General features: G+C 37.8%; 1 protein-coding gene across 5 annotated transcripts in view; it reads right to left on the bottom strand.

Moving 5' to 3' along the window:
- Positions 1-9,701: 9,701 nt before the first annotated feature.
- The window catches only part of cacnb4b (calcium channel, voltage-dependent, beta 4b subunit), a 28,725-nt gene continuing 25,110 nt past the window's right edge, over positions 9,702-13,316 (bottom strand). For 3 of the 5 annotated variants that reach the window (XM_034300390.2, XM_026933555.3, XM_053232067.1), the window contains exon 14: positions 9,702-12,073. In XM_034300390.2, coding sequence (XP_034156281.1) covers positions 11,801-12,073 — 273 coding nt within the window. In that variant the 3' untranslated portion in view covers positions 9,702-11,800. The remainder of the gene's footprint in view (positions 12,074-13,316) is intronic. The other 2 variants (XM_026933557.3, XM_026933558.3) reach the window with 1 other exon arrangement.

Raw genomic sequence — 13,316 nt, 5'->3', positions numbered from 1 at the left:
CCAAAAATGCAAATTTGCAGAAGACACAGTGTATATATACTTCTCCCATTACTGATATATCCTTTACTGCAGCATCTCTAACTGAGAAATATTCGGACAAATCTCTAAATTCGTTCATGTCTCTTACAAACAGCATTTCTGTGTTGGTTTGACCCAGAAATTGCTGGCTCGCTTGGATACATGTCACAGTGCCCCTGGTACCATGAAAATGAAAAGGTTCATTATCATTTTTTTTTCCATCGACTTCTCTGTAGTCCTGTTCTAAACACAGAACTCGAACATGGCTGTTATGTAACACCTCTATGATGTTTATGGTTCCGAAAGCATAAAAATGCATTTAGACCCCAGTATACATGCAATACATTGCTGAATTCAGTTCCCTAGTGGAATAATTAGGGATAGGGTGCTGAAGTGTGACAGACCCAGAGTGTGAGAAGTTACTAGTAACTGATTAATTAATAAATAAAATTACTATTTCACTATAGCACCTTATACGTGTTGTCCACTATATGGACCCAGAGAATGTCATTACCTGGATCACAAAACCTTGGTTCAAAAACTAATAGCTAATATATGTCAACATCTGAGAAGTGGGAGGACAAAATACAGTTTGATAAACCTAAAGAAAAGACCCAGTGTGCTATTAAAACTGAAGTGTAGCCTGGTGACTCAGTGGGGAGACATTTGTGGAGACATTATGTCAGGATATCACTTAATTATCTACTATTGTCTTTACTTCCAAATCATCTTTATTTGCCCTAGGGTTTCGGGGCAGGCCGAACAGGAAGATGAACAATATGTATAATGAACAAAATTTATGCCATGGGAAACTAGATAATTAAATCATTAAAAAGACATTAAATCTAAATTCCAATTTTTGAAATTAATTGACTTATTTTTTTATATACCTGAGTGCCTTCAGTAACACAATTCAATTCATTCATCTGCTGTCATTCACTGCATCTCCGGATAACACCTCACCCACATGTCCTCTTTCTTCAACAACCTGAAAGGCTGTGGTAGCCATGGATACACCTGAGACAGAGAGATAGAGGAGAGAGAGAGAGAGAGAGAGAGAGAGAGAGAGAGAGAGATTCTGACTCATTGCTAAGCTGACTAATACCATTAGCCTTCAGTGTCTTTTGAACCACTTATACAGTAAGTGATAAATACTCTGTGGTTTGACTTGAATCAAATTGTTCCAGTATCTTTTAAATACTCATGCTTTAAATAGCACAAAGCAGGAGGTTCCACATGTTAGCATGTCTTAACTTGTTATATTTATGGTAGACTTCCTACATAGTCACTGCTCTCACTGGCTAGGCACAATCATGATAATGTGGCTTTCTGCAGCAACTTTTAAATAGCTGCAAGTTAAGTGCATTCATTTCAATTTCAGTTCAGCAAATCCTCATAGTAAACTAGAAACACTTAACCAACTCATAACTGAGTCTTACTACTATCTTTTCTGAAGATTTTCCAAGTAGAAAAATTTTCATTTCCTTCTTGGTGCAATTGATCCTAATTTTGCTACAAGGTCAACACCAAAGATTCTCAACTAATTGCTGAAGTACAAAAAGCAATAGGCAGGTAACCTGTACAAATATATACTGTACATACAGTAACATACATTTGACATTTAGAAATGGTTTTCATGAGGCAATAGTGCTGCTAAAAGCCAAAAAAATAAAAACAGCCTTAAATTGCAGTAATTGTTTGAGGAACTTTGAAGTGCTGTACACAGTGGGAGAGTAAGTGGTTGAACCTTGTGGGAGAAAGATGAACAAAAATGACATAAAAAATGGTATACTAAGATAGCATAGTGTCAGTGTTTATACCATGGTAGTACTGTTTCATATTGCTGAACATTCAGAAACAGAGATTATATTGGCATACGGAACAGGGCTGGGAGATAGATGCTCTGCCGAGTCTCAGTGATATATTATTCAGGAACAGGATTGCTGAAGGCAGTCTCCTCACACCTTCCCATTGTCATTCCTCTATTTGAGCCCATTTACACTGAACCCAATGTGCTGGGGGTCTAAGCTGTGAGCTTTGACACATGCTGATGAGACAGGGGGAGGGCATTGTGTTGTGAGAGGTGAGAGATCGTTCTCCACACCCAAGTCCTGGTGGAGACTGTGCTATAGGACATGCACGTACACACATTAAGTCAAATGGACTTCAGCTGTGGGGGATACTTTGAGAAAGTTTAGGAGGGAGGGCTGGCTGGTGTTGGAGCCATCAGCACCCCCTCCTTCATGCCTCCATGCATCTGTCCCCTCCTCCATGCTTTGTTAAAACCCAAGTAATGCTGATTGAGAAAGCAAAGGCCCGGATTTAGGCTATGGGATTTGTTGTGTCTATACACTGTGAGCAAGAGAAGAAGCAACTGGAGCGTAAAGGAGATGGGAAGTCTTTGTGGTGACAAATACCTTAATATTACTAGATAAGGTAACCCACTATCAGGGTCCAAAGTTCACAGTAGCTATGAAAACATTCTCGTCCAATGGGAAAAATCAGTACCTGACAAAAGTGTTTGTTTAACACACAACCCAGCTTAAGATTTGTGCTTGTAAATGAGAAGGCTTGAACAGGATCAAACAAATAATATGATATTAAATTTATTAGAATGAATTGTTTCATCCCACCCACATATTGTGCATTTACTTGATTCTCCTGCCACACTATATCACATTTTCATTTTACAATAACCAAATCCAATGACGCAGTTTTGATCTTTGATCTTTCTTCCTTTTTTTCAGTCTCAAGTGGGGAAAATGAACTAGGTCCTCTCAAATGTCATGGCATCAGTGTATCAGTGCTGAGTGGAATATAGCCTCTGATGATGAGAACAATGAAGATGGGGATAAAAAACAGTGTCAAGACAGAAGAGAGCCATGGCTGTCATGTAGTATGAGCTTTTGGGACAGTGGTGAGAAGTCTTCATGAAGTGAGTGACATTACTGTCACCTTTGATTGAGGATGTCACTGATTGGCTGGCTTGGAATAGCAAGACAAATAGATGTTACTCATCTCTCTTGTCAATTAGTACCAGTGTAAGCACACATAATCATTAATGATGCAGGTCACTAATGGGATGTATAGTAACAAGCTGCTGAATGCTACTGGATTTACAGTTCAAGATTCTAGTCTCAAGTCTGTATCTGTAGGATAAATGTTTTTGTATAAGTAGTCTAAAACAAGTACTCTACTTTTTGCTACATAAGTGATGGAACCTGATAATAGTCAGGACGCAAATTAGCGCTAAACTTCTTTAAGTGTGCCAACTATTAAATTTACACTTACATTTATATTTATAGCATTTGGAAGATGTCCTTATCCAGATTGACTTACAGAAGTGTTTTGTTGTCTTCATCAAAAACAGATTCTTGCTAGTACATACACTATAAAGCCAAAAGTTTGTGGACACCTGACCATTACACTGGAAACACACAATTGTATAGGATGTCTTTATATGCTGTAGCATTTTACTGGCCCAAACATGTTATAGCATGACAATGCCCCTGTGCACAAAGATAGGTCCATAAGACATGATGTGTTAAGGTTGGTGTGGAAGAAGGTTGATGTGCACAGATCCCTGACCTCAACCCCACTGAACACCTTTGGGATGAATATGAATGCCGACTGCACTCCAGGCCTTCTTGTCCAACATCAATACCCAACTTCACTAATTCTCTCGTGTCCCATAAATTCCCACAGCCAAGCTTCAAAATCTAGAGGAAAGTCTTCCCAGTGGCAATGAGGGGAACCAGCTTCATATTTAATGACCATGGTTTTGGAATGGGATGTTCAGCACATACGGGTGTGATGGTCAGATGAGGGTCTTACATTTTTCCCTATTATAGCATAGGTCAGTGTCTAGAAAAATTATCAAGCTAAAACTATTATAGAGTAGGAATTTCACTGAATAGGAATACACTATTTGGATTGAATAGATAATGTGTTTTAAATGGATACAAATACTGATACAAATAGGAAGTGAATTATTGCATTACTGCAACATTCTGGTTTAGTCGACACCGATTTTGTGTTTAAATCTGAAAACAAATACTAATATTCGGAGCACTAAACAAATGAAAAGAAAGATAATAGCATTGCATTACACAAGTCCATTTTTTTAGTGCTCATTTAAGTGCTTGGTGAAATGGTAGGTCTTTAGTTTTTGTTTGAAGACAGCCAGTGACTCAACTGTTTGGAGAGACCGGGAAAGTTCATTTCACCGCCAGGTTCCCAGTAAAGAGAAGAGTCTTAATGCGTGTCTTCATGTCGTACCTTGAGGGATAGTAGGTCAAGTTGAGTCATGCTAAAAGGGATCGTGGTGCAGAGCAAGGTTTGTTAAGTCTCAACTTATCGTTTCAAGATATGCAGATAACCTCCTCTACGAGTGAAGGAAAAAGTCCTCTACAAGTGTTTGACTTGATGACAGACTTGATAGTGCTGTAATTGGCACATTTATGGCTTTATGATCAGTGAAACGGATGTTTTTCTCCACACATCTGTGAACGTAGCAATTTTACGTGCCAGCTTCTGAGTGTACCCATTTTATGGGCTCCACAGGACATATAATTTAACTAAAATCTGTATTACAGTCTTTATTAAAACTGCAACTGAACAAGTCACTCTGACTTTTGGTATAGCAATGACCAGTTGTTCAGATGCTAGTTGTCCATCTGTCCTGTTTGAGTGAATTTTGGCTATGTGGTTTATTCCGTTTAATTTGATCCAAAAAGTGAAACACTCAAATGACACATCATAATGTGCCTGTAAAAGTGCCTGCCAATTAACTAAGGAATAAAGAACAATGGGTTGTGCTGTTATAGGAAATAATTAAAACAGGGTGGTGTGCTGAGGTTGCTACCACCCTGAAGTTATTTTACCACAGAATTTAACCGACAATTAAAATTTTTTATTTATTCAAGAAAGAAATTAAAAAAAATAATAATTTATAGTTACATTTAATGTTGTGGAACAAGTTAGACCATGTTATCACTTATGTTAAAGCAGTTATAAATATTAAGCCATAAGTCATTCCCTAACTTTCTCTTGAAGGGTAACAATACAGCTTGTTATTGAGAAATAGTAACAAACAAACAAACAAACAAATAAAATTATCCATCCAAACCACCTCTGACTGGTACAAGGTGCTGACATTGGAGACTCCTCCCAAAAATGTTAAATAAAAGACTCCTTACAGATTATATATATTTTTCTTTGCTAAATATCAACACATTTCTATTCAGTTTATTAGACTTAGATTATGTGCCTCTGCCATACAAGTCTCTGTGAATGAGCTGTTAGTATGGAAATGTAATAGAAGAAGCATATTAATATAAACCTGTGATGGAACTCCTACCAGAGCTACTGTTACAGAAACTTAATCAACACTTTCTGACCGATGTGATTTGAGAATTCACAGCACTGTGGTATAAATACTTGATTAAGCTGTAAGTGATATTAGACTTGGTATTCGAGAATTATTTTGCAGAGTTTCCTTGAAATTATTAGTGCAGGTCAAAAGAATCTCCTAGAAAAAGCAAAATAATCACATATAAATGAAAGAAAGAATGAGAATGAACCAATCCATGCAATTCACTAAAAAACTGGAACTGCATAGGAGCGTGTCAGGTTATTAGCCAGGTTGTTTTGTCACCCATGATGCACTGGCAGAAGTCACTGAGTGCACCCTGACGTGTGACCATCTGTGCTTGTGCTAGCATACTGCCAATCCACATCAGTTCTTGTAGGCTTATACTGCAGCCTACTTCCATTTATTATTTAACAGCCATGGTGCAATAGTTTTAAAATCCAAAGTCCCAGCGTCTCATATGTCATATCTGTTTTTCAGGATCTCTTCGATGTGATTGCCTTTTACAAGCTTTAAACTATGTTAAAAATACATTCTGCCATTCCACTAACAATGTTAACAATAACTTCAGGCTAGATGAACAACACAGCTGCTGGAGAAACAAGCAAAAGACAAAAAGCTGTGTTTTCAAGATCGTAAAATCTCTCTTGCTCTGTTTATTTACATTAAGCATTGCTTTATTGTTTATGAGAGTTTTTACTTATAAGGTTGATAAAGGAAAATATTCCACCATTCCTATAACAGCACTTCCCGAAATGCTTCGCCAACAATTAAAGTTGGAGTTGTTTTACAGTTGTTACTATAAAAGTGTATTAGAATAAGTGTATTAATAGTAACTTTCCATTTGAATTACAGCCAGAACTACTGTCAAAGCTGTACTGTTGATTACTAAGAAGAAATTACTCAACACCTTTTGACCATTCAGACTGAAGAATTCAATAACTCTGAGAGATCAAATTCTAAACTCGGACCTGGACTTCTTTTTTTCTTGTGAATGTTTGTGCGATGGCCAACTCCATAGTCTCCCTTTTATTTCTAAAACCAATATAATACACTTGCTAACATGCCAAAAAAGGGTGAATACCGGCACTTATTTATTTATCCAGCAAGAACAGTTTAATGCAAATCCTCCCCCACATGTCACTGTCTCTTTCTCTTCCCATCAGTGGGTGTTCACAGACTTACCTACGAAACGGTTTTCAGTGAATCACTTATACAAAGCACATAGATGCCTATTTAACAAAATGTTCTGATGCCAAACACTACAGTGACCTCATTGATTTTATACCATGTATAGGCCATACATCATTCTCCATGAGAGCCCCATCATTATACTGGAGAAGATGAAATAACGTGTTGCTTGGCAACAACAAAGTAGTGTTTTGTTCTAGTTACTTAACACCCTACATCCTAAAAAAAGTGCATTATAAAAAGTAAGGTACTTTTTTTTTATACATTCGAGAAGACAACCAACATGAGAAAGCAAGCTATAGATACTCAAATATATCAGTTTTCCAAAGATCAGGATATTGACGGAATGAATTTTACAGCACTGATAGAAAGTCACTGCAAAGAAAGAACAGTGACAACTCAGAGACATGATGTGATTGTGATTTCAGTGACTGAAGGTTAATTAGATAAACACAGATAGAACACAGTGCCTCGTTATTTGCTACATAATGGCCCTATATTCTCAAAACAACTTATCTAATAGTTTACCAGATAAACCACCAGAGGCTCGGATGCATTATCTAGAAAATCTAATAAAAAAAAAATCCACACTTTTCATTAGTGTTCTGTGTTTCCCATGTCAGAAACAGAACAGAATTTGTCGCAATGGCCACATCTGCTTCTGTGGAGAGGAATGGATGAAGAGAGGGACAGGAAAAGAGTCTTTTTTTTAAAATTTTTTTAAAGCACAAGATTACTGCCCTCTGCTGCTTGTATTCAGTATTGTTGCAGAAAGAAATGCAACAATACTATATACAACAAATACAACAAAAATCAATCAAGCAATCAATAAATAAACAAATTACAGTATCTACCCAGGTACTATCCATTACAGTTTTACCACTATTGTGTTGTTTGTAACACACTCTGCTTTGTCAGCCCATGTGCAGTTTGTTAGACGAGCCCTTGGAAGGTGAAACAGGGCCGACTTGCATATTAAGCTTTATAATTAACCTGATCCTCAATGGGGTCCAAGATTTATTTCATAATGAAATTCATAATGAGTTCATTCATTTAAAACACTACATTCCTTCATCTACATGTTGGTTTACACACTGATTAACGGTTTCTTACATTTAAGCAATATTGCACAAGCAAGAGTGTGATATTGCTTTTATACAACAGTTTTATAAACCAGAAATTAATATCGAGTAAGTGACATTTCGGACACAATATGGCCAAATGTTCTGTTTATTTTTGCTCCGCTAGCGGAAATAGATCCCAAAGAATCTACACTCACTTTATAGCATGTCGGCTAGCTTATGAAGATTTATACATTAACGTTAAAGGTGCTTCTGATAAAATTAGCATGCTTTTTCCTTTTCATCTTCATCTAAAGAGATTTCATACTTTAAGCCAAAAGTTATAGTCCTGAAAAGTATTGTTTGACCTCTCCGCTGATGATGTCGCTAACACTGCTGTAGTAACGGTTTTGAACTTTCGCACTAGCCTACAAATTAGCACCAGAATTGCTAAACACATCACAAATATCTCAACAAAAACATGTTTAATGTGTTTCAGAAAGACTTTTTCTTTCCGTCAATATCGCTGACCACTGAGTTCAGCTTCAACTTAACTAGACACGTTCAAAATGAGCTTTAAGTCTCATTGCTACATTTATAAACAGCACAAAATAACATTATTATCTATGCTAGCTCTTTGGCAAGCCAGCTAGTTAGCAATCCCATGTGACAGTAGGAAATAGGAAAGGAAATATTGTAAGGAATATTGTTTATATTGTGAATATTGCTGTCAAAGAAGTAGTTTGGTGGTGGATCCTGAGTCAATCTCAATAACACACAGGTTCTGTTCTGACTTGGCATTAGCATTTGTCTTGGGTGACTGGATCACAAGAGCACTCTCTCTAAATTCAGGTGTGAACAGGATTAAATGTGTCTTGTGATCAGATCTTATTTTACTTTTGTAGTGTGAACGCAGTGCATCCTGATGTGTCAGAGACAATATCACATGACGTCACCAGTGTTGCCAGGTTCGCAATATTTCCCATAGAATTGAGCTACTTTTAAAACATCCTGCCATACTGCTGATACATTAAACAGGTGGATTTCTTTGTCTGGCCAATTGACGGCTAAATATCACATCAGTAAGAATTTTAAGATAACAACTCCTTAGTAACTAGTGCAATCTTAACATATCAAGCTGAAACTGATTTAAATCCCTTGGAATGTACTGTCCAGTGGATTTTTTTAGTTACGATGAGAAACGCTAGTAGCCAAAATGTGTAGTCTATAGCTAACTATAGCTAACTAGTTCAACGCAAATGTACGAAATATTCAGTATTAGCATCAATGGCAGATTAGCAAAGCATGCAGTACTAGCTACATGCAGGCACTAGAGGCACTAATGATCTCTGCAACTTCCTTCCAAGCTTTATTTTTCTTCATCATGTCTCATATGAATATATTCTTCATAATGTTTTTTCTCCAATTTTTTTCAAACAGTATATTTCACAGGACAGATTGCAGGTTGGAACTAATGTTGTTGAGCTGAAAAAACGTTGGACAGTATGTCTTAGGATTTTTCCGAGGAATCATTCCAGTGAATCATTTCGATCTGTCGCTAAATTCATGCCTTCATGTTGCGCCATGAACATAGAAAACAAAAGCCTGTCAATTTGTCGCCTGCTAGAGTAAATGTAGGGTAATATGGACGCAGCTTTGTCTTATATATTGATTGTGCAGCCCCTTAATGTCATCTTGTCCCCATATCATGTCTTCAAACCTTGACACACAAATGACCCTGTGCCAGTATGGTAGTGTGCATGCAGGTGTGTGCTCATGACCTCCTTATTTAGACTACTGGGAGGAAACAGGAGAACCCAGGGAATCCCACACAGTAAATCAAATGTAAATGTTTATCCCTAACTACACAATACTGCTACATGTACTGTATCTTATGGTTACTGTATGCTGAAAACATGCCCTGGCTTCAAACCAAGTAGTCAGTTTTAAGCTAGGTGAGTTGAGGATTTAAAAAATCTTTGTTGAAATTTGTTTTCACTACCAAAGCATTAAGATTTAAAATGAATTATTTTAAAGTGTGTTATAAGGGTCCCTGGAGGACTAGTGGCTAGGCCTGGGTGCTCTCACCACCATGGCCTGGGTCTGATTCCCAAGCAGGCGGCACACCCTCAGTGTCGGTCCCAATCCCAGACAAAATTGGGGAGGGTTGCGCCAGGAAGGGCATCCGGTGTAAAAAACTGTGCCAAATCAGATATGTGGACCGATGATCTGCTGTAGCAACCCTTAAGGGGCGCAGCCTAAAAAAAGAACAACATTTTAAAGTGTGTTATATCAGTATAATTAGAGTGACACCTAGTGGTACAACCAAGGTGCTGCACTGAACTGTGATTTTTGTAGCCCACTCTTTCTCTGCCCCAATAAACAACCTGACACATTTTCAAAACGGCCATTTATTTTTTTCTCTCTCTTTCATTTTTTTTTTGTAAAAGAAAACTTAAATACTGCTAGATTTGTCTTTTACACTATTATTTCCATAAAACCTTTTTTTTCTTTTAAATCTGTTTTTATAAATTAAAATCATATATTGTGCATGCAGTTTGCATTTCCCTCATTAATTTCACAAAAAAGAAAGAAAAAAAGGAAAAAAAAAAGCAAAAGTATGGATCTTTTTTTTTTTTTCCTTGTCGAGTTTGGAGCTCAGAATGGAGCTGGGAAGGGATGAAGAAGTTTCCGGATGAACAGAGGAGTTCTGTGTGATTGTCTCAAGCAGCAAACTCAGAGATGAATCTTCAGTGCAGTTATGGTGAGTTATGGGCATTGAATCTCGATCCGTTTGTTTCATTCATCCTCAATTATAGTATTAACAGAGAAGCATGCTCATAGACAACTGCATACAGAATGTACGTGTTTGAATACGTCTTGCGGTCGCAATGTTTTTTTTTTTCTTCTTGTTTTAAAATCTTTTTTGAAATGCACAAACTAGCATAAATCAATGAGAGAAAATCCAGGCTCTCGAACGTTCAAGTTCCTTGACATGCATGCTTATTATCCATGGTTTAAGATCAGCCTTTCCATCATGGTGCGTTCAAGTAGAAGAGAGAACTTTAGCTAATAATATCCAAGATGTAAATCCGGTCTGTCTTCCAGAGATCAGTGCACATCATGGTGATATGATCCTGAAGAGCCTGAGAATTTGTTGAAGCATATCAAACCACAACTTCAGTCAGGAGACCAAAGTGGCGCCCACATGATCATGAAGGAGTATCATCTTTTGTTTTCTACCTGACACTCAGCACCTATGATGAAGACATGTCCTGCAAATGTAGGTCTATTCTGGGGTCTGCTCATGCTTATTATCTAAACAAATGGTTGAAATCTAAAGAGCAATGTCACCTACATGTATTGTAAACTAGCTCAGAGCAACACTACTGTTTACCAGCAAATATGGTGTGCATCTCTTGGTTAAGCGGCTATTCTATCTAGCAAACAATGGTCTATGCTGAGAGGGCCATTGAGACCCCCAAAGCTACGAGGCAGCACTTTCACAGAAGTTACTCTCTCGTACTAGATGAAAATGTGTTAAAGGCGCACAATGTATCTTATCTTTTATTCAGCTGTATAAAAAATTCCCTCTTGTCATAACTAGATCCAGAGGCTATGGAAGACTCTAAGATCCTGGTCTTGCAGAATTCTATTCACACTCCATAAATATAACAAAATATCACTGGCAGTGGGTTGGTATATCATTAATATTAAGCCTGACTGTACCGTCTGAGGAGCCTCTGTGTCACAGCAACATCCAGCACCGAAGGAAGCATGCATTAAGCACACAGTGTGGATCTGTTCTGTGGGCTTTTGTTTACTCTCTGGTCCCTGTCAGGGCTATCACTTGATACAATTTTGAACATCTTGATTTTTTTTTTTTTGTTTGTTTTTTTCGGCTGGGAAAATCTCGCCTTTAGTAACAGTAACAGAACACACATAAAAACAAAGAAACAAGAGAACGCATGAATGGTGGAGTGCTGGAAGTCTGGACGATCCACATTTATCTCAGCATGTCATTCGTGCAGATGGAGATGCAAGTCAGATGACTGGGCTTTAGGAGGAGCTTATGATGTCCACCAAAAAAAACTCAATGCATACCAAAGAAACGCAATGTTAAATGACAATGGACTCAAGAGCAGGGGATGAGACTTGCTCAGAGCCGGTGGTGTGAGTCCTGGCTGTAGCTGCCCGGTGAGCTGCGGTTGCGGTGCGGTTTGTAGCTGTCCTGGTAAGGGTCCTGCTGCTCGTCCATGTAGTGGTGGTGCTCTCGGCCCTGCTGTGAGCCTGACGAGCTGCGGTTGCCGCGGCCCTTGTGAGGGCGCTCGTTGTGGTAGTTTTCATCCGGGGTCATCAGGTTGCGCCGCTCGTTGGCTGTGGAGTGGTCTCCCGCGTGGTTGGCGTGCCGCGTTCTTTGGCCCTGCTGGTTCTGAGACAGAGGACACTCAATCAAGAGCTAATACCAGTGTATACAGTACAGAAGAACACACAGTTTGTGTTCACAAGAACACAATTTCTTTTAAGGAAATTAATATTCCATATGACTCAGTCATTTTAGTGATGTAGTGACTTAAGAAGCTAAGTAAGGTAAAAATGACCAGATCTGTGGGTTTCAGCGCATTAAAACTTCATGTACTGTTCAGGTCACAATGACCCATGTAAAAAGTAGATGAATGCTTTTGGAATAACTGGAAGATTTTTTCTAACATAGAACTTACTTTTCTTTGCTTTTTTTTGTACAAAGTTTTGCTAAGAGTACTAAATAAGGAATAAAACAGTGAGGTGGTGTGATGCAGCCCAAAGTTGATTACTTTCCAATAACAACATATCCCTAAGTTTTTTTTTTTTTTTTTAAATTAAAGAACAACAAGGTATACAGTATGTTTTATCCATTTATATTTATCCATTTATATTTACTTTTAATGCTCTGGAACATCCACAGAGTTAGTTCCTGTTATCACCTCTGTTATAACAACTATGAATATTCTTTTCCTTTAATAAGTTAATAAAACAAAAAAATGAAGCTTATCAATGATTACATATGTTTTCAATTGTTTATGTGGAGTCTACCATACAAATCCCTGTGTAAATTATTATATACATCCGAAATGTCACTTGCTCTATATTAATTACTTGTTTATAGAACTGTTGTATACAAGCAATATCACATGAGCAAGAGTGCGATTATACTGAATATTAGCACTGCTATGATTTTACCTACAGTACTTACCCTGTGGGCTCATGCCTACAGCCAAATCACAGCCGTGTAAACAACAAATTAATCTCGAGTAAGTGACATTTCGGACACAATATGGCCAAATGTTCTGTTTATTTTTGCACTGCTAGCGGAAATAGAAGCCAAAGAAGCCAAATTCATTTTATAGCATGTCGGCATTGATTTATACATTCCTGTTTAAGGTGCTTCTGGTAAAACTGGCATCCCTTCTTCCTTTTCATCTTCACCTGACAAGCTTTCATACTTTAAGCCAAAAGTTATAGTCTTGAAAAGTATCGTTTGCCCTGTCCACTGATGATGTCACTAACTCTACTGTAGTAACAGTTTCGAACTAGGAAGTGGAATTTTACGTGGTGAACACAGACGAGCGGAGTGATACACACAGTTAAACGTCCCAGTGGAGTTATAGGAAATTTAAGTGCTCCTGACCTCTCCT

The sequence above is a fragment of the Pangasianodon hypophthalmus genome, chromosome 2, assembly GCF_027358585.1.
Source record: "Pangasianodon hypophthalmus isolate fPanHyp1 chromosome 2, fPanHyp1.pri, whole genome shotgun sequence".
Classification (NCBI taxonomy): domain Eukaryota; kingdom Metazoa; phylum Chordata; class Actinopteri; order Siluriformes; family Pangasiidae; genus Pangasianodon; species Pangasianodon hypophthalmus.
Note: the sequence above shows the minus strand (reverse complement) of the source record. Positions and strands in the feature narration are given on the sequence as shown.